General features: G+C 50.2%; 1 protein-coding gene across 1 annotated transcript in view; it reads right to left on the reverse strand.

The window, feature by feature from the left end:
- Positions 1–379: 379 nt before the first annotated feature.
- C2CD2 (C2 calcium dependent domain containing 2) overlaps positions 380–24,873 on the reverse strand; it is a 62,952-nt gene continuing 38,458 nt past the window's right edge. Inside the window, exons 8-14 of the mRNA XM_027960742.3 lie at positions 24,023–24,087; positions 21,302–21,426; positions 20,090–20,264; positions 18,814–18,927; positions 15,908–16,035; positions 13,673–13,991; positions 380–4,663 (exon numbers count right to left, since the gene is read on the reverse strand). Coding sequence (XP_027816543.1) covers positions 4,443–4,663; positions 13,673–13,991; positions 15,908–16,035; positions 18,814–18,927; positions 20,090–20,264; positions 21,302–21,426; positions 24,023–24,087 — 1,147 coding nt within the window. The 3' untranslated portion in view covers positions 380–4,442. The remainder of the gene's footprint in view (positions 4,664–13,672; positions 13,992–15,907; positions 16,036–18,813; positions 18,928–20,089; positions 20,265–21,301; positions 21,427–24,022; positions 24,088–24,873) is intronic.

Here is a 24,873-nt window from a genome sequence, read left to right on the forward strand (position 1 = left end):
GGCGGCTGGGGTAGGGTGATGATGGATGGATAGCAGTTTCACCCCAAGGGGAACAGTGTTTCCCAAAAGGCCCTGGGGATCACACAGGGTCACATAACCACTGGGGGACCCAGGCCAAGAGACCCTGAGTGGCAGGCAGCACCTACAATTCACCGGTGCCCTGAAGTTCACTGGAGACACTGTCGTTCCAATAAATGACTTTAGCCCCAGGCTTAAAGCAGGTGCTTAGTGGCATATGAATCATTTAGGAAGAATGTTAGGACAGCTCCTCCTCCAACCACCTGACCAGGGTCACACCTGACGAGAGAAAGACCAGGATTCCCAGACTGTCGGAGAAGCTGAGGGACACAGGGGCAACACAGGACTCAGCAAAGGCAACTCAGTGTTTAGTGCTCTGTGGGCCATTTATTTCCTTCTAAGACCATTTGCATTCCAGCCACATCTTCCCGGAATGAACCCAACCACACAAGGTCAGTACGAGACCGCAGTCTGTTTTTAAAGTGCTACCCAGGAATACAATCACGGTCGGGTAAATTCATCACCACGCTTGGTCATCAAGCCAAACCTCTCCGCATACCTGGAAACCCTTCTGTTTTCTTCTTTAAAAAAAAAAAAAAAACAAAAACTGTAGCTTTGATGCAACACTGGGGAGGGGACCTATAAGCCTAAATTATAAATGGCACATTACTGGTCGTTTGGAAGCTGGGGGAATGGGGCTGTGCTGTGCCCAGGCATGTCCAACCCTTTGCAACCCCATGGACTGTAGCCTGCCAGGCTCCTCTGTCCATAGGATTTCCCAGGCAAGAACACTGGAGTGGGTTGCCATTTCCTTCTCCAGGGTGAATGGGGCAGTTTGTTGCATTTTGACTGCTTCCTCATCTGGAAGGAAGGAATGCCAAAAAAAAAAAAAAAAAAAAATAGAAGAAGGAGGAAGCAGAGAGGTGTAACCTGAGTTTGCTTCGCAGGACTAGCAGTGCTGATGTCCCCGGGCTGCTTGCTTTGGTCATCACACCTTCACAGGTTTGGGATGGTGGTGGCAGGACCTGGCAACAGGGTCTAGGCTGGTGCTGAGACCTGTTTTTCATCTGATGGAGTTAAATGTTCTGGCTTCCAACAGCCACCAATTTATATTTCAAGTTTCAAGACCGAGGGCCATGAGAACATTACTCAGAAAACATTTGAATTGAGTGGCAGCAGTGTAAATTAACCTTTCCCTTTCTGTTCAAGAAGAAAACGTATAGCATTCTTCTATAGACGTGGCCAGTAAGACCAATCAAACGTCTGGATAGGCACCCAGCTTGTGATTGGCTGGCAGCGGCAGGCTAGGTAGTTATCTCTAGAAATCCTCGGATACTTGTGGACTTAAACTTGAGACCTGATGGAAATAAAGTGCTTGGTCTAAACCTTCTTCCTCACAGCAGGTTTTCAGCCAGAATGATGAGATGGGTACTTCTGTTGATGCTACATGAAATCAGACACACACCTAAAGGTCCATTTCATTCCTCAGGAAATAACACAAGCTCATCCTTAAACAAATCCAATAGAAGTATTGACAACTTATTAAAACAGACATGAGCAGCTGGTTCCAGACATACAGATACACATTAATATTAGTGTTCATGAGAAATTGCTTTCAAAGCACCACTCTGCAAGAAATTTCATCAAAACAATATTAAAAGCCCCCAAACCACTCTCATGTGTGGAAAAGGTAAAGGGAATGAAGTGATTTACAATAAGTAGGTTTTGCATTTGGTGTATAATCTTAATTGATGTTTGGTGTCAATGACATTTAACATAAATACCCTACACTATTAAAAAATACACCTGGATAAACAACTTGGAAATGAAACATTCACAGTATCAATACAGCCCGTGTTCTCACGGCACTACCCTGACCCTACCTCTCATTTTTCTTGTCTTATTCCTATGTCAGTGTCCTCTGTCACTTCCGAAAAACCCATTTGCCGGAGACTAATGTACGTGCGTCTGGAAGGTGGGCTCCTGGAGTGACTTAAATGTACAGGTTCTTGATGTGCATCTAATAGACACCAGCAGACGCACATGTCGTCAGTACACCCTCCCTCTCGAGCCAGCCCATGTGCTTCTCCCTCCCTCACAGGTTGGAAGGAGAGCCCCTGACACTTCCCCAGGACCCTGAAGAGGTGTCAGGTCTTGAGAAAGTTGAGAAGCAGAGCCCTGGATGAAGGTATGGAGCAGTGAGCAGGACGCTCATGGGGTTGTTCAGGAATGGGAATGGCTACGACTTCTTTTAGAGCGAGAAAGTTGAAACTAAAAAGTTGAGTTCGAATCAAATAAAAAATTGCACTGACAACTTCTGATCAGTGCCTGACATTCTGACATACACAATACTCTCTTAGAATTAATTGTGAAATGTCACAGGTTCTGCCGACCACATAAGAAAGGACAAGAATCCCTCAAGTGAAACAGAACGTTAATGAGACCATTGGTTCCAAGAGACTAGTAGTGATTTCTAGTCTGTGGGGACTAACTTGGTATGAACATACTAGATTTTGGAATGCCAGGTGCTAATTTACAGTGATAACAATTGGAGTATAATCTTTAAAAGCAATGCATGCTAAAAAAAAAAAAAAGGCATTTTACAGTCAGTTGATAACTCTTGGGACACCTAAGGATTTTGAATAGTGCGTTTTAAAACAAAATTCTTAGTTTTTACGTTTTTTGATGTGGGCCATTTTTAAAGTCTTTATTGAACCTGTTTCAGTATTGGTTCTGATGTTTATATTCTAGATTTTGGCCACAAGGCATGTGGGATCTTAGCTCTCTGGCCAGGGATTGAACCCATACCCCCTACACTAGCAGGTAAAGCCTTAACCACTGGACCACCAGGGAAGTCCCTATAATAAAATTCTTAATGTTATTTTCTAATCTCATCCTCAAAAAGAAAAAAAGTAGGAAAGAATTCTATAAACATGATTTTTATAAAGGTTTCTGCTCATCCCTGGCTCCCTTACCCGTGACATATATGTTGAAGGAGTCACAAAAGCACCTCTGGATAGGGACTCACCCAATTTCATATCTGTGACAGAAGCCAAGTGTTCATAATCGCCTTCAAGTCTTACGAACAAAAGTGGATCTTATGCAAAACCTGTCATCAGGATGACAGGTGCTCCTTAATGAGCATTTCTCCTAAAAGTGCCTCATCCAGAAGGAGTGAAAACCTGTGACTGGACCCCAGGGGATGGGCTCACGGATGAGGAACGTGGTTCCCCCCAGGGGAAAGGCGAATTGATGAGGAAGGTAGTTTGGAAGATCCATAGGGTACTAACATCGTGTGCCAAGCTCACTGTTTTTTTCCACTGGAAATTAAAACAAGGGCCTCCCAAGAGCAGCTGAGCACCGTTCACAGTAGCATTCTGAAGAGCTCATAAAAGAAATCTGATGTATGTTTGGCTCATTTGTTATTAAACTTCCATTCCTAAGACTCACACCTGAGACATAAAATGATTTCCTCCTTTGCCCTGATAGTACTTTGTTTCAGCTGTTGGCAATATTTGGCAAAACCTTGAACTAAAGAAAAACCACGTATGTATGGTGAACACAACCTTGTGTCTGTGGCTTATTGCTCCTGACTTCATCTGACGGGCTGGCTGCTCTCCTGTGAGCCCGGACGGCAGACGGCAGGGAAAACATTCCATGTGTTGACTGCTCTGTTGGTATTATTATAGCTTCCGACGCTATTCAGAAAAATGTAAAACCACATAAGGATTTACATATCTCCTACTTACAAATAGGCTCAAAGTAAACTTAGAAAAGTGTTCAGCATAATATGCATAGGATATATTTAGTATTTGCATAATTTTTCAAGTTATATGGCTAATATCAAAGGCAAGTGTCTTCCTACATTTGTCAGTGTTTCCGTTACTGTGGTGATTTCTCTGTTTGCCCGTGTCCCTCCTATCAGTCCTCAGGGGCAGCCGTACTTTTTACTCTGAGTAGCCAATCAGGAGAGGTGACCCATCCATTCCATTCACAGTGACAGCACGGAGGGACCGCCCCCTTTGCTATGTGGTCCAGGCACCAACCAAGGTTAGAGCACGGAGGACCGAGCTCGTTTCCCCAGCTGCCCATCCACAGCCCCTTCCAGTGAGTTCCACAGCTCGCACAGGAAGTATCCTCCCATTTAACTTCAATTCTCAGCTGTGAGCACAAACGGTGGAGTGTTCGGGTCCCCTGGCTTCTGGTGGCAAACTGGGCTTTGCAGGTTCTCTTCAGGGAAACCTCCTGGATGGAGACTGTTTTGTTTTTTTTTTTCCCCCTTTAAAAGACAAAACGGTTGGGAAAACCCCAGCTAGATGGTGGACAGGGCGGCCGTCCAGCAGCTCGCTGGCCCTGTGGCTGTATCCTGGCAGGTGGTGATGGTGGGTCCGCACGTGCAGCTTACCCAGAGAGGGGGCACCGGCCTACGGGCAGGGGTCCGAGGGGGCGCCATTCAGGGTGCTCTGGCCCCGGTGCCTGGAGAGCAGCTTCTTGTTCAGGATCCGGGAGAGCGTCACCCCCTTCCTCCGTGCCCCATCAGGCTGCTGCAGGAACACAAGGTCGTTGTGCGACTGGCTCAGGCCGGGGTCTTTCTGCTGGTGCCGCCGGCGGAAGAAGAGCTTGGCACCCTTCCTTAAAATTCCTCCTGAAACAGCAAGGCACAGGGTCAGAGGGCTGTGGCGAGAGGCTGGGACGTGCCCGGGAGGGAAGGAGAGAAGGCAGCTCCAGTGACTAACACAGGCAGCCTGTGACTGCAAGCGCAGAAAGGTAGCTGGGTCAGGCCTGTGCGCAACACAAGAGCTCCCAAGGCGTAGTGAGCAGAGCAGCTTAAACATGTGAGTAGGGGCAGCGGGCTGGACTGTCCTTGGAATCCATTCCCAGGGAAGGCACTCAGATCCCAGACTTTAAGGGATCCCCCAGCCCTACCCACTCCTTGTCATGAGGAACAGTATAAGTAGCAGAGCAGGGCTCTAATGACCCAGAAAGGATGCTCTGATATTAAAACCAAATTAAGGACTCTGACAGAAATGATTTTCACCTTCTTAGGAAAGTTGTTTAGTCCCTGAGTCGTGTCCGACTCTTTGCGACCCTGTCGACTGTAGCCCGACAGGCTCCTCTGTCCATGGGATTTCCCAGGCAAGAATACTGCAGTGGGTTGCCATTTCCTTCTCCAGGGGATCTTCCGACCCAGGGATCAAACCCGCATCTCCTGCACTGGGGCAGGTGGATTCTTTACCACTGAGCCACCTGGGAAGCCCCTTAGGAAAGTTAAATAACACTTATTCTTTTGGGGAGGAAGAGCTTTTACAACTCCAGATCCAGTATGTGTCTATCAAGCTAAGCCACATGAAATGTCTGTTACTTGATCACTTTTGATCTACAAAACCTCAATTTCGCCTGTTCCAACCTATGCGTATTCGACGTAAAATGATGGAACATGAAGTAGAAAAAATATAGCAGCAGCAATGATTTCAACGGCGATGGTTCCTTAAAGGTTAAAGGCCAGCTACCATAGCAACGGGACAGAGCCCACTAACCTGCTTTCACTTCCACAAACTAGTTTAACACCCTGTGAACAAGGCCCAACAGGGTCCTTTCCAGTCAGGCTGTGAAACCCATGACCATTTGCATATAGGAGTTAAGGACTTTGAAAGAGGAATGGCTTGACATTCCCAGTGAGGAGCTTTATAGCTAATCTGGCAATTCATTCTTTTCATGACAGATCCAGCGAGTACTTCAAAAGCTGTAACATAGCAGAAACCATCCGGCTTTATCCAAATGGGAGGCCCGAGAGCAACACTTTGCTCTTCTAGCTGAAATGTTCAGCCAGTTGTGAAATCTGACCCAGTCTTGTCCACAGACCTTTGCAGGATCAGCACTGACTGTGGGGAAGGCATCAATCCCGTGAATTTCAGAGGCCACAACCTAGACCTGAACTTAAGGATGCCCGTCCTACTTGCTCTGCCCAGAATGGATGGGTCTCCTCTCCTGATTGGCTGCTCCAAATAAAAAGTGCAGCCACTCCCGTGGACTGAGAGGTGGGACAGAGAAACAGAGAAACCACCACGGGAACGAAGGCACTATGACAAATGTAGGAAGACATCTGATTTTGATATTAGCCATATAACTTGAAAACTTAGGAGCTTCTGTGTGGAAGCTCAAGAGAAATGTGCTGAATTTCATTCGGTCAAAGCTTCCCCCAAAGACTTGTTTTGATTTTCTCTTTGGATACAATCACCTTCCAAGAAAGCGGAATAGGATATACATATATACATCAGTCAGTTCAGTTCAGTCCCTCAGTCGTATCTGACTCTTTGAGACGCCATGGATTGTAGCACGCCAGGCCTCCCTGTCTATCACCAACTCCCAGAGTTTCCTCAAACTCATGTCCATTGAGTTGGTGATGCCATCCAACCATTTCATCCTCTGTGTGTGTATATATATATATTTATAGTTATATATATTCATAATTATATGCATTATATGTATATATTTACAATTATTATAAGTATATATAATTGCTGCTGCTAAGTTGCTTCAGTCGTGTCTGACTCTGTGCGACCCCACAGACGGCAGCCCACCAGGCTTCCCCTCCCTGGGATTCTCCAGGCAAGAACACTGGAGTGGGTTGCCATTTCCTTCTCCAATGCATGAAAGTGAAAAGTGAAAGTGAAGTCGCTCAGTCGTGTCCGACTCTTAGCGACTCCATGGACTGCAGCCTACCAGGCTCCTCCACCATGGGATTTTCCAGGCAAGCGTACTGGCGTGGGGTGCCATTGCCTTCTCCAATATATAATTGAAAATATATAAAAATACCTATATACTTGTAAATATATATATATATATATATATACACACAGAGGATGAGAAGGTTGGATGGCATCACCAACTCAATGGACATGAGTTTGAGAAATGGCAATCCACTCCAGTATTCTTGCCTGGAAAATCCCACGGGCAGAGGAGCCTGGCGGGCTACAGTCCATGGGTCGCAAGAGTCGGACACGACTTAGTGACTAAACCACCACCACCACCAACGTTGGGAGGTGGTGTGTGGGGGCTTGAGGGAGGCTGGAAGGGGGACAAAGCATAAAGGTGAATGTAAGTCTCAGTGGCTTTACTCCAAGTCAACGGGCCTGACTGGCTGCTCCCTGGACCTCAGAGGTCCATTCCCGGATCCACTCTAATCCCTGGAAGATGCAGCGGATCTCAAAAAAGCTGCCAGGCAGGGTGCGTGATGGCAGGAGTCACCACCAGCCCCGGGGCCTGACTCTGGAGTCTGGCCAGTGGGGTGGATACAGTGACGCCTGATGGCTAATGACCTAGGGATTCAAATGTCCCGGAGGCTCCCAGCCTGGCCGGGTTCCCTTGGGTTGGGGTGGGAGGCACTTAGGAGGTGTTTCCGGTCTACAGGTAGCTGCTCTGGGTTAAGCTCACAGTCACTCAGTCATGTCCGACTCTTTGCGACCCCATGGACCGCAGCACACAGGCTTCAGCCCCTCAAATAGCATGTAAATGTGGGGCTGCCACATCAGAACAGAGGAGAGGGAGGGAGGTCCGAGGGACCAATCTGGTTAATCTAGACTCTAATCCCACTTCCCATTCCCATCTCCCTGGGGTGGCGGACAGGGAATGGAGGTGTGGGGAGGGGAGCAGACTGTTCTGTCCCCCAGGCCAGCTGCAGACCTAGCGATGTGGAAGCCAGCAGTAAGAGAACCTCCCCTCGAACACTCCATCCACAAAGCCCATTTCACACGTGTCCCTGTGCTGAAATCCCATCCGGGGTTTGGAGCCAGGGTCTGAGGTGTGAGTGGGGGCGGTGTCATAGTTTGCATCTTGTCCATCCAGAATTCTTATGCTGGGGTCCTAAACCCAGGTCCTCAGAATGTGACCTTATTTAGAGAGATGGTCATGACATCGGTGATTCAGTTATAGCAAGGTCATTAGGACAGGTGCTAATCAAGTATGACTGGGCTCCTTATAAAAAGGGGAAGTTTGAACAGAGGCACCCTGGGAAATACCATGTGAAGGTGAAGGCAGAGCTCAAGGTGACGCATCTACAAGCCAAGAGGCAATATGCTATGTTGTCAGCAATCCCCCCGATCCCAAAGCTGGGGGAGTGGCTGGGACAGACCCTCCTTCCCAGCCGCACGAACAACCAGCCCTGCCCACACCTTGATCTTGGACTTCCAGCCTCTGGAACTCAGAGAAGCAATCTCTGTTGTTTAAAGCACCTCACCTCTGGAGCTCTGTTTCAGCCACCCCCAGGATCTAACACAGACGAGACAGGGAAGGGGAAGATCTGACTTAGGGTGAGGATCCTGAAACGGCAGCCGCGTCCTCCTGTATCCCTGAACCCTGGACACCGGGTGGAAGATCACGCTGCCCTCCCTGCCAGGCACACGCGCGGTTTCTGGTCCTCATCCTCCACCCTCTGGAGCAGGTGGGCTCTGTTGTTAACTTTGCCTGCTCAGCGTCAGTGCAGAACTGGATGCTGCCACATGTGCTCTGGTGCAGATCAACCCCTAACTTGACACGACTCGTCGTGGCTTCTCTGGGGACATCAGCTTCTTGGACAGAGGATGGTCTTGTGAGGGGCGAGACTGAGGTTTGCACCTCTACAAGCTGCAGCCCAGGTTACGTTTCCCAGCCACCTCTGAGGGTGCTCTCATCTCTTGCTTACAAATAAGGAAGTAAAGACTCAGAGAGGGACATGCTCTGTCCTGCAAAGCTTGGCTCCTCTGTGCTGCTGAGCATCTGAGCTGGAGGTGGCCGGCGGGCATCTGGAGGGCCAGTCTACCACACTGCCGCCGGGGAGTCCTCCGGAGAGTTGAATTGAGCAGTTCTCAGAGGGAGCGCAGAGCAGAGCCCTGCTCTTTGGCAGGGACTTGGATAGGCTTCTGGGCGTGATGAAAGGCATGCCGGTGGCCTGGGGAGCACAGAATATTCCAGCACTGTGAGCCCTTCTCCAGGCTCCGCAGTTTAACTCATCACACGTGAAGAAGGACCAGTACAAGCCGAGGTTATTCCATGTGATCATCTGTCTAAACTTGGTCACTCAAGCACAGTGAGCTTCGGGGTAAATAACTGGGGATGGACACAGCCACGGGTGCGCTTGGTGGATGCTGATGCAGCCGCAGCACGGTAGGTCGTAGCTCGGGCGGGCAAGTACACTCTTCTTTGCAGGGAGGCAGGACTATTCAGAGCCACCACGATCAGCACACTGGCACCCAGCGTCCTATGTCAGTTTGCCCAGTGTGCCCAGCGACTCCATCCGGCACTGAGCTGAGTGTTGCTGGGAAGCCCCTGTCCGTGTGGTCCAAGTCTCCCATCTGTGCCTGAGCCCTAGGAGATACCCCAGGCGACGTGCATGGCCTTCATCCAATCAGCTGAGAACAAAGAGGAAGGATCCCCGGGCAGAGATTCTGCCTCAAGACTGCGGCATCAGCTCCTGTCTGCCCTGCAGGTTCCAGACTCACCCACACAAACTAGATCCTTGAAACCTAGAACCAATAGATTCTGTTTCCCTGGAGAACCCCGATGACACAAGAACTCTAGTTTGGAAGGTCACACTTTCCCCAGGCCCCAGAATCTGTCACTCTTTGCTGATGGGGGAACTCACAACCATGGGGCAATGGAGTGGGGCTGTTCGGATTTAACAAGCCCACCTCATTCACCTGACGGGCAGGAAGCACGGCTCAGACCTCACTCCCAATCTTAAAGATGCCTGAAGGTCAAATGTGAAAATGGGTTACAAGAAATTTAAGGCAAATAACCAAAATCTTAGATGGCACCAGGAAGAGAAAAAAAAAAATCTTTCCCTGGTTCCAGCAAGGTTGCTGCTGCTAAGTCGCTTCAGTCATGTCTGCCTCTGTGAGACACCATAAATGGCAGCCCGCCAGGCTCCCATCCCTGGGATTCTCCAGGCAAGAACGCTGGAGTGGGTTGCCATTTCCTTCTCCAATGCATGAAAGTGAAACGTGAAAGTGCAATCGCTCAGTCGTGTCCGATTCTTCGGGACCCCATGGACGGCAGCCTCCCAGGCTCCTCCGTCCATGGGATCTTCCAGGCAAGAGTACTGGAGTGGGGTGCCATTGCCTCTTCCACCAGCAAGGTTAATAAAAAAAATATATATATATATACACACACACACACACACATAAGGCTCAAGTATAAACACGTTGTTCAGTTGCTCAGTTGTGTCCAACTCTTTTGCGACCCTATGGACTGTAGCCTGCCAGGCTCCTCTGTTCATGGGATTTCCCATGCAAGAATACTGGAGTGGGTTGCCATTCCCTTCTCCCAGGGATCGAACCTGCGTCTCCTACATTGGCAGGTGTATTGACAGGTGTATTCTTTACCACTGGCACCCCCTCCCGAGAAACCCCATAAACTCATATATGAAGGAATTAAAAATAATTATTCTATTTAATGTTGCAGATACTCCCCACTTTATTCCTGGTTGTTTCCACAGTTTAACTGACATAAATCACTCATGGAAAAATGTGTCCCAACATCTTACAGACAGGGGAACAGTGACCAAAAGTAAACTTATAAGTTGCAGTTTGCTACCTAAAGGACAGCTTTAGATTTCAAGGGGAACCATAGACAGCCCATTCATAGGAACGACTACCTTTTAGAACCAAGGACAGTTATGGAAGCCGGTCTGTCTGTATTTCTCGGCGAGGTGCTGTCGTCATATCAGCTAACACAGTTCTGTCTTTCCCTGAGATGCTGGTCCTCTACCACCTGACCAGGGCACTTTGAAGGAGGAAGGTGGGGAAACTAGCATCCTGGGAAGGTCAAACTGGGAAGGGATGGGACGAATAAGGAAGTGGGGAGGTTATTTAACTTCCAGCTCAGTTAGGATTATCTGCTTTCCTCATAGCAAGACTATTCTTAATTAAAAATATATATATAAAACAAAAATAACTTACTGTGTAGGCAATTAACTCTGGTTGGCATAGCGATCCTCTTAAGTTAAAGGGGATGAGCAGGAGATGGAGAAAAGGAAGAAGTGAAAAGAAAAGTTTGCAACAGCAAAATCAGAATGCGAGACGGTAAGAGTTTGAAGCATTTACATCACACAACATAGGACGTTACTGAGCAGGACGTTGGTTTGTTTGTCTTACTTTTGAATATTTTTCAAAGTCTCCACCAACGCTTTTGTTCTGACTTGTGGTAAAACAGACAGAAAATGTACCATCTTAGCCACTTCTAAGTTTGGTTTGTCTTCAGCGCATTCGCAGTGTGGTATAAGCACACCAGGGCTTTGTTAAGCTAAAAATAAAACTAGTTTGAGGAATGCACTTCCTGTCTTGGCTGCATCATCACAGTAAGTAGATTTCCAATCAGCAGAATTCCAGGGGAATTCTAACAGGCAGGCAGGTCTCGGAAAGCTAACTTCCTCCTATGCCAGGAGACATAGGTGGTTCTTAACCTGAAAACTGGTTTTTAGTTTAAAAAGGAGAGCTGCCTCCTTGTCACCAGTTTTGGTGGAAGACAGCAACTATCTGCACAACGCAGAATCATCTAAGGTTCTGACAACAGATCTCTCAGATAACACTGGAATATAAAGTACTTTCCTTAAGCGCTACCAAATGGGTCCCTTTAAAACATCCTGGGTCTGTGAAGCCCTAGGAGTGAGGTGCGTCCTGCGAGCCCAGCGCCGCCGGCCGGAGCTCAGAGTGCAGAGCCAGCACATCTGCGGGCACCAGGTCCCCAGGAATGAGGATGTCACCCATCCCGCCGGTCACGGGAGAGAAGCAGGGTGGCCAGGACACAGCAAGGACACACACCGCAGGGAGAGCGCTCCCTGGGAGGACCGGCAGAGGGAGGGAGGGAGGAGGGAACAGCGGTCTCCAAATGCACCTGGGTTGGCGAGGCTCAGCCTTTCAGAATGGACTGAGGGCGGGAGGCAGGGTCAGCTTCCGTGAGAAGAGCAGACGGACGGCTGCTGGTCTGTTGGGCACAGAAGAGGCGCACCCACCTGTTCCCCATGTGTCCACTGCCCAGCGCCCACCTGCCTGCCTTAGGTCCAGGTGAGCCCCCTTGGGTGGCTCTGGCCCCAAGAGGCTGGGGGCAGGGGGCGGGGGCTGGTGCATGCCGGGCTGTGGACCAACAACCAGGCCACCTTTTCCACAACAGAAGCCAGGAAGCCACCACAGAGCCAGTGCTCAGGTCACCGCTCCCCACACCACTCCTGGTCACCCAACCAGGCCCTGGGGATGAGGTCTCAACACTGGGCAGGGGCAGATGGAGTCTGATCTTCATCTCAGGGTCTGGAACCACACCCAGGAATCCTCTCCTTTCTCTCCCCTCCTCTTCTCACTTCTGCCTCCTCCCCCATCTATCCCGATCTGATCTGCGGCAGTGGGTCAAGGGGGAGAGACAGGAATCGAATGGGGAGGGCTCTCCAGCTCCATCCCAAGGATACCGGGGCTGTCCTGTGCCCCGAGGTGTGATGAGCGGCACCCCTGGCCTCGACCTGGCTGAAGCCAGCAATGCCCCCAACTCCCAGCTATGACAACTGAAATTCTCCAGCTACATCCAGCGTCCCCTGGGGAGGGGACACGATTGCCCCAAGCAGGGATCACTGCACTGGTCCATGGCACCAAGAACAAAGGAGCAGAAGGCAGAGCCCCTGACCACGGTTCTCGACCTGTGAGATTCCTAATATCTACCCTCGCCGAGGAGCCGGGACCGAGCTGCACCCAGGACTCCCGGATTGGCCCCAGCCCCTGCCTCGGCTCTCCTGTCCCATGCTCCGCACCGGGACCTCCTATAACCACCCGGCCGGTGGGATTCTCGGGGAGGCGGCCACCTTGAGTAGGTACATCCCTGTGCATAGAGGAGGGAGCTGAGACTCAGCGAGTCTTGAAGCCTCACATCTAGAGCTGGCCGAACCTCTGGGCTAAATTCTCTTGCCAAGTATCTTCAGGTCACCATCGTGCCAAAGCGCTGTCTGGGTTAAACTGCACACTGAAGAAATGTACAGATTTAAAGCCCTGTTTCAGTGCTAATGCGAAACAGTTGCTTATTCTAATACAGTGATTACCTCACCTCCGCACATGTGTTAAGTTAATTGGCTAATTTTCTAGGGAGCTCTCTCCCCGTGGGTCCTGTCAGGGCTGAGTGGGGAGGTCTGGTTTGGTTTCAGTTGGAGGGAAGCGTCTGAGAGGCACGCAAGTGCAGAGGAGCCCTTCTGTGCAGCTGAGGGGACCCCAGTCTCGGCCCAGCTGGTCTCCTTGGCTCCATCGTGGTGTGTGGCTCCTGGAGGCCCCTCTCCATGCGCTGGATGGTTCTACCCCCAGGAGGAGGGTGCACAGACAGAGAACAGGGTGCCTCTAGCCATGAACACCAAGTGGCCCCAGGAACACAGAGAGATGACCTGGCCGCTCACACTCAGAAGGGTCCTGAACGTGCCCCCAGCCCTGCCCATGGGCTCGAAAGGGGCTCAAACATTGAGTGCAGGTGTTTTTGTAGGCGTGGGGGTGCAAGGGTAGGGTGCCCTTGTAGAGAGAAGGGAAAGAGAGCAGAGGCTGAGAACCGAATTTCAGTCTGGAAACCAGCAGGAGACCAAAGCCACGGACTGGCGGAGGGGAGTGGTGGGGAGCAGGGCCGAGGTGGGCAGGGAGGGGTGGGGAGGGGCGGGTACCTTTATGCTTCTTGGCAGCGGCTGGCTCCAACTCCGACACACTCAGGGAGCTCTCAGACAACTCGTCCCCCTCGGGGTCCCGCAGGGCCTGGCCACCCCACGCCCCAGCCGGTGGCTCCTTCTCCAAGTCCCAGGAGTCTAGTTCTATCTCCTGGGGCTCCAGGACTGGTAGGGTCCCCACTGGGGCCTCCTCCTCGGGTGGGGCAGAGGTCACAGCCCTCTCCGGCTGGTCCTGGGGGGCATCCTCTTGGTGGGCACCATCCATGGAGGCTGCGTAGTCCAGCATCAGGGCTGCGTCACTGTCCTGAGATAGTGAGGTCTGTCCGGGGATAAGAGACAAAGTCAGGGTGAGGAAGATGCCAGGATACTCGGGAGGAGCAGTGAGCTGGGGAAGCCTTGGCAGCCCCACACACACAGCCATGGGGGTGGTTTCAGCGTCCGAAGGTACCCGGCCCTCCAAGGAAACAGCTTAGGAAACTGAGAATCAGTGGACACAGGTCTCCCAAGGCAGAGGGTCAGCCTGAAGTGCCAGGCTGGGGGAATCTGGGAAAGAGTACCCTGTCTGGGTGCAGAGGTGGCACACAGTCTGTTTAGTGACCGCTGACAACTGCCTTTTCTGACCCAAGTCAGAAATGCCCACTGATTTAATCTGGGACAATTTGACCTTCAGTAAAAAAATGAGGCTTTCTTGGTGGCTCAGCAGTAAAGAATCCGCCTGCCGGTGATGGAGATGTGAGTTCAATCCCTGGGTTGCAAACATCCTCTAGAGGAAGAAATGGCAACCCACTCCAGTATTCTTGCCTGGAGAATCCCATGGACAGAGGACCCTGGAAGGCTACAGTCCATGGGGTCACAGAGGGTCAGACACGACTGAGCGACTAACACTTCGACCCTCATTCTTATTTTTTGGTTTTTAGGTTGGTATAGTTTTGCTTTTGGTCATACCGCTTGGCATGTGGGATCTCAGTTCCCTGCCCCGGGGATGGAACCCCTGCCCCCTGCAGTGGAAACTCGGAGTCCTAACCACTGGGCCACCAGGGAAGTACATTCACTTATTTATTAATCCTAAAGAAAACCCAACTACTGAACTGAGCCAGGTGCTTCCAGAGATGCTATCGCCCCCTCCTGGCTGCTTCTGGAAGTGCATGCAGGAAACCCAGAGGCATCACCTGGCTCTTGGAAGACGGTTTCCAAGGCCACCCACACCCTGGGTATAATTGCCACATTGGTGACTCGCCCCTAGCACCTCCCAGGACCTGTTATGGCCCTTTTCCCAAGAGCCAGGGGCTCAGTTCTCAGCATGCCCTCTTGGCCACCCTCTTATGCCCTCAAGAAATCAAGCCACCTGCCGTGTCCAAAAATTCATCTTCCTCCTTGTCCCCTTCCAACTACTAAATTTCCCACCTGCCTCTCCATCACTCACATTTTCTTTGCTCATTCTGAAAGGTTAAAAAGAGTAAGGGACTGTCACCTGGGCCCTTGCCCAGAGGGGCTGGCCTCTCCCGTAGCCTGGCCTGCCAGGGGATGTCCACATGGGATGCCTCGAGCCTGCCATCCGCTCTGAACTAAGGTCACAGAGCAGCACAAGGAAGGCACGGGGACGGGGGTGTGTTTTAAAACAAGCTTCATTTCTCTGACTGCAGGAGGCATAAACATTCATTGCAAAAGGAAGCGTTTGGAAATGAGTCATGTGTAAAGTGAAAGTTCCCCAAGACGGCTCGGTGATGGGGGTGGAGGTCCTGTCCCGAAGGGGAGCTGACCTCATCTTGGTCTTTCTCTTTCAGTAATTTTTCTTCAAATGATTCACCAACCTCTCAACACCCAAAGCATCCCAGGTCAGAAACCGTCAAGTTCCTTCCTCAACAGGATAAGCTGGGTAAACAAAAATGCCGCAAGTAATCCCTTGTTGGGGGAACACAATCTGACATTTCCCGGGTGGCTCAGTGGTAAAGAACCTGTCTGCAACGCAGGAGACCTGAGAGATGCAGGTTTGATCCCTGGATTAGGAAGATCGCCTGGAGGAGGACATGCAACCCACTCCAGTATTCTTCCCTGGAGAATCCCAAGGAGAGAGGAGCCTGGCGGGCTACAGTTCATGGGGGTGCAAGGAGTCGGACACGACTGAAGCCACCTAGCAAGCCCACAGGCAACCTGACATTCCGGGGGGTGGAACTTTCTGGAGTTAAGTGGAGGGCGGGGTGGGGCGGGGCGGGCGTGGGAGGAGGAGAGGCTCACCTTGGAGACCCCGGATATGATGATTGTGCTCTTCTTCCTCGGGGACTTCAGCTTCAGCTTCGAGGACTCACTGAGCTGTCGGATGGCGACTTCGGCCACCGGGTCGGCCCCGTTCAGCACCAGCAGCTCTGCCGGGGGAAGAGCAGGGTCGGGCACATTAGCAAACCCTGGAACTTCGACAGGAACTTCAAAGACTGGACAACAGATCTGGTCGTTAAGGAGGGGTTGGCAAACATTTTCTGTAAAGGGCCAGAGAGGGACTAGCTTGGGCTTTGTGGGCAGCTGGCCTGTCACAAATACTCCACACTGTCTCAGAAGTGGGTAAGCAAGGCTGGAGGTAAGAGTGCGCACAGGGGACTTCACCCCTGAATGTGGTCCAGTGGATAAGAAGCTGCCTGTCAAGGCAGGGGACATCAGTTTGATCCTTGGTCCGGGAAGATTCCACATGCCTCGGGCCAACTGAGCTTGTGTGCCACAACTATTGAGCCCAGATTCTAGAGCCCGTGCTCTGCACCAAGAGAAGCCACGGCAATAAGAAGCCTGTGCAATGCAACTACAGAAAGCCCGTGCGTAGCAACGAAGACCCAGTGTGTCAATCAAATAAATAATAATTTAAAAATTTATAAATAACTTTTTTTACAGTGGGCATGGCAGGTTCTGGGGAAACTTCATGCGCAGGACAGGCAATGTTCCTGATCTACAGCTGAGGCTCTGTGCTTACACACACTCACCAAGGTGTACGCTCCACATCATGTACCTAAAAAATAACGATAATTTTGTTTATTTTTTTTGGCTTTGCTTCTGCTTGGGCTTTTCTCCAGGTGTGGCAAGTGGAGGCTAGCCTCCAGCACAGGCTCTGTAGCTGCAGGGCACACACAGGCTTAGCTGCTCTGCAGCCTATGGGATCTTCCAAGATCAGGGATCGAACCGGCATCTCCTGATTGGCAGGGGGATTCTTTACCACTGAGCCACCAGGGAGGCCCTCACATCATGCATTTTAATGCATGGAAGTGATGCCTCAGTAGGGGTGATAACTAAGGTAGGTAAAGAAACAGGAACCTCGGAGCTTTGGGGCGATGTGAACTCTGAAGGGCAGTGCAGCTACTCCCTGGCCCTCCCAAGAGGTTTGGACACACAAGCTATTGTTCACGGTGTCGAGGGACCGTTTACAGAGGCTGCTCCTTCCCAGGATTAGCCTGCACCCAGGCCAACGTCCAGGGAACGCTTTACTCGGACCCAAGCCCTGCAAAGAGCTCAGTGTGTGTTATTTCAGGTAAATCCCCCCAAGTCTCAGCCGGGGGCTGCTTTTTCAGTCTCCATTTGAGGAATGGAGAAGACAGGAGGCAGCCAGGTGGGCGGCAGGGCTGGGACCACCCCGCTCCCCGGCCAGGTCTCTCTCACTCAGAGATGCTGCTGGGCCTCACAGGTAATCGCTGCTGTGGGGCAATTAAAAGGACATGGGGTGAAGGGGCAGGATGTCAACAGGAACTTTTTCTCAGTTTGGCCTCAGTCTGTGGACCACAGATGCTCCACTTCCATGCAGTCGTGAAGGACCAAGCGGTGGAGACCTATGTGGCCACTGACCGGCCCCCGACCCCCTACCCCAGGGGAAGAGTGGAACATGGCGAGGGCTCCCAGGAGATGGCTGCGCTGTCAGTCCCAAGTCTCAGGACGGGGGTGGCGGCACCGAGCCCAGAGCTTCCGTCCATCCTCAGAGAGCCCATCCGGGTGTCAGCTATGCTTGAGAAAGCTTCCAGGGTCCCTGGCTGCACAGAGCAGGCTGGGGATACCACCCTTAGGCCAGCGAGGGAACCACAGCAGAGACACCCCGCTCAGGGTGAAGGTGCCCCCATGCTACAAGGCAGAGCTGAGCAAGGACTCTCGGGAGCAGCCAAAGAAGGGGTATTGCTTCTGCCGAGGATTCTGCAGTTGTTGTTGGGGGGGGGTACCCTGCAGCTCCCACAGAGCCAGGGAAACTCCCATGGGGAAGAGGCAGTTTTCCACTCCTGCTAGGCTCTGAGAACACACGGCCATCCCAAGACAGCACCCACCAAAGGAGTGCTGCCTGCCCCCTGCCCACCCCTCCCATCCCGTCTGCAACCTTAACAAGGAAAGAAAAACAGGACTCAGTGGACAGGGGCTGGTGGACGAGCTGGAGAGAAGCTGCCTGCTCCATCCTTCTCAAAGTGCTGGTCACGTGTGATGATCAAAGGCAGGAAATTTAACCCCAATGGCAGTGACACAAGCGATCAGGAAGTGAGAACCTGCATCCCGAGTTCTGGGGACACTAACCCAGTTACAGGGGCTTCCCAGGTGGCGTTAGTGATAAAGAACCCACCTGCCAATGCAGGAGATGTAAGAGACCCACGTTCCATCCCTGGTCAGGAAGATCCCCTGGAGGAGGGCATGGCAACCCACTCCAGTATTCTTGTCTGGAGAATCCCCATGGACAGAGGAGCGTGGTGGGCTACAGTCCAGGGGGTTGCAAAGAGTCGGACATGACTGAGTGACTTATGCCACCTTATTACAGAGGTTTCCAGAGACAAAAAATAAAGAAGTCCTTACAGTTACATCCCTGAATCCTGCTTATTTTATGATATCCAGGTAACTGGCACATTGAACAAGGGGGAAAATAACAGTCATAAATTTTTCGTAGTGAGGCATGAGCTGGGTTTTCTGCTTCTTCTGTCCAAGCTCCCTAAAACTTAGGGCAGGGATGCCAATGGCACTCTCAGTCTTCCACTGACTTCCACTTCCCTCGTGCTCTTCTGGCTCCTCACTTATCCTTGAAAAAAACAACTCTTCCCCAAACTCTAACAAGGAAATGCATCTTCTCACCAGATGAGAGCTCGCAAGCAGAGCCTGAAGGAGCCAACTGGGGACCATCTCGAGTGGTCTCACGTTACCTGTGTCTGAGGAAGAGAATGTTTTGCTGACGGGGGCACTGTGGCAGGAGATGGCCTGGACCGAGATGTCCTTCTCAATGACCTTCACCTTGACAGGTGTCCTCAGGGGAGACTCTGCCGGGAGAAATCCTGGTTATAGCGGCCCTTCGAAAGCTGTCTGACTCTGCAGTCACCAGAAAGTGAAATCATGTCTCATTTCAGCTCTACTTCAAGCAGCCTGGGGGGCTTCCCTGGTGGTCTAGTGGCTAAGGCTCTACATTCCCAAAGCAGGAGGCCCTGGATCGAGCCTTGGTTAGGGAACTAGATGCCACATGCCACAACAAAAGATTCCCCGTGCCACAACTAAGACCCAGCACAGCCAAATACGTAAATATAACTAACTATAACAACCTAGAGGGGTGGGATGGGGAGGGAGGTGGGAGGGAGGTTCAAGAGCAAGGGGACATGTGTGTATCTATGGCTGATTCATGTTGATGTTTGGCAGAAACCAACACAATTCTGTAAAGCAATTACCCTTCAATTAAAAAATAAATAAACTTAAAAAATCTATTACTAACCAAATATCCATGCAGCTGGAAAAGGTAAGAGGAAAACCTTAAAATATTTTTAACACACTCTTATTCTTTTTGTGGGGGAGGGGAGGAATGCCCCCAAAGGGGCATTGGAAACCTAGGTTTAAATTTCAGAAACCTTTGAATTAAGCCAGAATTTCACGTTCTGATTTTTATTCAAGAACTGGGCCAAGTGATTTATTCTGGCATGATAATACTTCTGTATAGGCAGGAACACAGTACAAATTAAAAAGTAATAATAAATCATACACTTCTACAGAAGTTGTCTCCAAGGCAGTGGATGTGGGGACAGGTACAGAATTTGGCTAGATCCGAAACCACTATGCATCAAGCCTCCGAATGAACATTTTAACATGAGACTACACACTGGCCACTCACATCTAAAGTTTTAAGATAAAGTGCTGCCCCATGTAAATGTCATGGCGTACTTAATTTAATGAGATATTTCATCTAGTATCTTGACTTTGGTATCAGAATACATTGCAGGGTTGAACCTTGCTTTGTCTTGTCCTGTGTCTGAAAAGATAGAAAGATAATTGTCTTAAAAGAAAAAAAGCTATGCAGAAGCCTTGCCAGTCACCATTCTTCCTGTGCCAGATTTTTCTCACGAATGATCCTGCGGCCTGCGGTGCTCTGCAGTTTATAGGTGCAAGACATTTACCGGGGAAGCGCGACTGCAGACTTTCTGTGGGGAGGAGCCTCACCAGAGCCCAGCGGGGACGCCCTCCCTGCGTCGAAGCGAGGCTTGGTCTTCACGGCAGTGACAGTAGTAACCACGGTCCCGCATGGCAGCACAGTGCGGTCTTTCTCTATCTTTGCAGCAGGAGCAGGTGCAGGCATTTGCCAGGCTTTTCCCTCACCGGGTTCTATGTAAGAAAACTGCAGAGAAGGCTGGTTACCTGCTTGTAGTCCGTGCCGACGGACACCTCGCCATGGCATACTGCCTGCCTTTGCAATAACCTCTGATATCTTTACCTGTCACTTAGTACCATAATTAATGGGTAAGAATTCTGATTTTCCCAGAAGTGACATGGGAGGATGAGACCCAGGCTCAGACCCAGCCACTCAGCTTGTAAAGACGGGAACACAGGATGGAGAACCAAACAAAATAAGATGGCCCTTTCTGAGTCAGGCCTGAGTGAAAGGATGTCACAGGCAGTTATGTCAGGCAGACGACACAATGTAACCCTGGGCAGGAAGCATCCCACTCATGTCTAGAAATGTGTGGGAGGAAACATCAGCTCTTCCTGGACGAGCTTCTTGTTTCAAGGTGAATGAGAGCAGGAGTCTGATAGACATAAATTGTGGCGCCTACACCGAGGTCACAGGTGCGGAGTCCTACACCAAGGTCACAGGTGCGCAGTCCTACACCAAGGTCACAGGTGTGGAGCCCTACACCAAGGTCACAGGCGTGGAGCCCTACACCGAGGTCACAGGTGTGTGCCCTACACCGAGGTCACAGGTGTGGAGCCCTACATTGTGGTCACAGTTGTGGCATCCTACACCGAGGTCACAGGACAAAAATTTCTGGAATTAACCAAGCCCCACAGCAACCGTTTACCATGAACCTCTGGATCTAAACCTGCCAGTTCCCTGACATATTAGGTAAAATACCCACCCTTTTACCCACTCTACAGCATCCTAACCAATCACTTAATACCACCATTCTAGCATGAATTTCCTCTGTCTCGAGGCTGTAAAAATTGGCCAATAGTCCTCGAAAGGGGTTGGCTCTTCCTTGAGCCTGTCCGCTGTTCTATCAGTGTCTCCCACTCTAATAAATTCTCTTCTCCTCTCATTCTGCCTCATGTCTGGAAATTTCTTTTTCAACTTGTGCTCAGACCATGACATCAACAAAGATGTCCCTTTGCTCAAGTGGCTGGAGCAGAACGTTGGCCTCATAGAGGATGTCATACCTCTGCAGTAACTGAACCCAACGCCGAGCTGCCCGAGGAGGCCCCGCTGGTTAGCGTAAAGCTCTGAGGCCCGGAAGGCTGCTTCTTGAACAAATCCAAGGGGACAGTCGTCATCGCCAACAGAGCTAAAGAGATAGGGGATGAGTGGGGAGAACCATGGGTGTCTGCACGGGAGCAGGATGGCCCCAGAGCAGCTGCACCCAGAAGCAACCCTGGACGTGCCCCCCACCCCTCCCCCCTCCCCACCCTCCTGCCTTGCTCCCTGGGAAACGCTCCCATTTCAGAACATTTTAGAAAAGTTAGTGTTGTAAAAGGTACAAGAGGGCTGTGGAAAAGCCACAAACCAAGGGGGCTACAGAGTTATGAAGATCAGAGGCGGTATGTGATCCTGTCCTGGACTGGGAAATACTGCTAGGAAGGACCTTAGGGGATCGGCTGATGGGAACTGAAAAATCTGGTCGGTAGATTAACAAAGTGAATCAGTGTGACTCAGGAAGCTGATAACTACACTGTGGACAAAGAAGAGAATGCCCCTCTTCTTAGGAAGCACATACTAAAGAATTTAGGAGCCAAGGGCCAGGATGTCCCATACTTACATGCACATGGTTTACCCTGAGTGTGTGAGTGTGTGTGTGTGTATGAGTGTGTGTGTGTGTGTGTGTGTGTGTGTGTGTGTGGCGAGAGAGAAAGACCAACTGACAGCAACCACCATGTATGAGCACAAACAATGAAGGAAACGGGCAAAATGTTAAAAATATCTGAGTTCGAGTAAAGGTTATATGGTTGCTCTTTGTTCTGCTTTTTGTTTTTACTTAAGTTAGAAATTTCACAAATCCCATCAGGCTGGACTGGAATGGAATTCCCACATGGCCAGCAGGGGCGGTGCCCTGGGCATGGATTAGCAAACAGCAGTTCCACCCTGCGTTCAGACCACACACCCTCTCTTGGAATGTTAGTTCTTATCTCAGGAGCATCCCAGTTATCTCCAGACTACAGAGCTGAGGAAACTGCCTCAAAATTATGGCTAATTAACTAGGGAGCTTGAATTGCTTTTTCCTATGTCTTGGTAACTTTAGGAGATAAACAGATGGCTTAGTTTCACAGCTTAATTAGCCAGGCAAGGGTCACCTCCCCATTTTGTTCATAAAGATTTTAAGAAACCTAATAAATACTGAAACTATGGATTTATACACATGCATACACAGGTCCACGCTCAGTCTAGGGAGTTTTACCTCTGATTATTGTTTTCTTGTATCTAAAGCATGTGCCCAATTTTGCAGAAGGAAATGGCAACCCACTCCAATATTGCCGCCTGGAGAATTCAATGGACAGAGGAGTCTGGAGGGCTACAGTCCAGGGGGTCACAAAGACTCGGACACCACTGAGCCAGCTAACACTTTGCTTCAAAGCATGTGCTCAGCTGAAGCTGCCGGGGCTTCTTTTACAAGGAAAAGCCAGTTGTAATTCATGGGGACAGAAAGCAGAAGGGTACGTGCCAGAGGCTACGGGAGAGGCATGGGGAGTGAGTGTAAGTTTTTTAAGATGAAGGACTGATATTGAAGCTGAGGCTCCAATACTTTGGCCACCTGACGCAAAGAGTGGACTCACTGGAAGAGACCCTGATGCGGGGAAAGACTGAGCACAGGAGAAGAAGGGGGTGACAGAGGATGAGATGATTGGATGGTATCACTGACTCAATGGACATGAGTTTGAGCAAACTCTGGGAGATGCTGAAGGACAGGGAAGCCTGGTGTGCTGCAGTCCATGGGGTCGCAAACAGTAGGACAAGACTGAGTGAATGAACCGCAACAAAGATGAATTTTAGAGATGGATGGTGGTGATGGCTGTGCAACCATGTGAATGCACTTAATGCTACTGAACTTTACACTCAAAGATGGTTAAGATGGTAACATTTATATATGTTTTACCACAATTAAAAACTGAGATAAAATTTTAAGAAAGAAGGTTTATTAAGCCCAAGAAGGCTGAGAACTGCTTCTCAAGCCAAAAATTGTTGAATAAAAGATTTTGGATATTTGTTTTAAAAAATGAAAAGAACCAGTTGAATATACTCTTTCTCAGAATGTTTGACCTTGCTAATAACGAGAGTAACTGCTGACAAAGGTCCATACAGTCAAAGCTATGGTTTTTCCAGTAGTCATGTATGGATATGAGAGTCAGACCATAAGGAAAGCTAAGCACCGAAAAATTCGTGCTTTCGAACTGTGGTGCTGGAGAAGACTCTTGAGAGTCCCTTGGACTGCAAGGAGATCAAACCAATCAACCCTAAAGGAACTCTTTAGGATTTCCATCAGGCCACCTGATGGAAAGAGCTGACTCACTGGAAAAGACCCTGATGTTGGGGAAGATTGAGAGCAGGAGGATAAAGGGGCGAGAGAGGATGAGATGGTGGGAGGTCATCATTGACTTGAGGGACATGAGTTTGAGCAAACTCCAGGGGATAGTGGAGGACAGAGGAGCCTGGTGTGCTGCGGTCCATGGGGTCACAAAGAGTGGGACAGGACTTGGTGACTTAGCAACAGCAGCAATAATTGGAATGGACTTTTGACTAAACATTCCCTTGGGAAGACCTGGAGTGGCTTAGTGGGCATGGCCAGTCCTTCTGCTGAATCTCCCACCCTCCCTGCCCCAAGGCCCTGGTCAGGGCTGCTGTATGACCCTCCCATAGAGCAGACCTCCTTCTGTCTGCTGAACACCCACCTTCTGAGGACTGCCCGTCATCTGAAATCTGCAGGTGCAACTCCCTTGACTTGGCATTCAACTCACTGTGGAAAGAAGGGCTGTGAGTCCTTAAAAATGCTTTACTATTTTCTTGAAATAGTATTTTTTTTCTGATTTGACAGAAAGGAATGCAAGTCACCATCAATATTCAAGAAACTACAGGGACATATAAGCCAAGTAAATACAAAGATTATCAGCAACTTCACTATCCAGAAATAGTTAATATTTGGTATTAGGATTCCCAGGTGACTCGGTGGTAAAGAATTCGCTTGCCAATGCAGGAGATGCAGGTTCAGTCCCTGGGCAGGGCATATTCCCTGCAGTAGGAAATGGCAACCCACTCCAGCATTCTTGCCTGGAAAATCCCATGCACAGAGCCTGGTGGGCTACAGTCCATGGGGTTGCAGAATAAGACATGACTTAGCGACTGAGCCCACATGGACATTTCTAGGATTAGCCAATGGGACTTAATGAATGATGATGGAAAGATTCTGTAGAACTGCCATCAAATTTGGTGGCCACCAGCTACATTTGGCTATTGAGACATTTATTTTACTTTTGGTTGCACTGGGTCTTCATTGTTGCGCACGGACTTTCTCTAGTTGCAAACAGCGGAGGCTACTCTTTGTTGTGGTGAGCAGGCTTCCCATTGCAGTGGCCTCTCTTGTTGCAGAGCATGGGTTCCAGGCACATGGGCTCAGGCACACAGGCTCAGTAGTTGTGGCTCATGCCTAAGCAGCTCTATGGGAGGTGGAATTTTCCTGGACCAGGGATCGAACCTGTGTTCCCTTGCATTGCGAGGCAAATTCTTAACCACTGGACCACCAGGG

This window comes from Ovis aries, chromosome 1 (genome assembly GCF_016772045.2).
Source record: "Ovis aries strain OAR_USU_Benz2616 breed Rambouillet chromosome 1, ARS-UI_Ramb_v3.0, whole genome shotgun sequence".
Classification (NCBI taxonomy): Eukaryota; Metazoa; Chordata; class Mammalia; order Artiodactyla; family Bovidae; genus Ovis; species Ovis aries.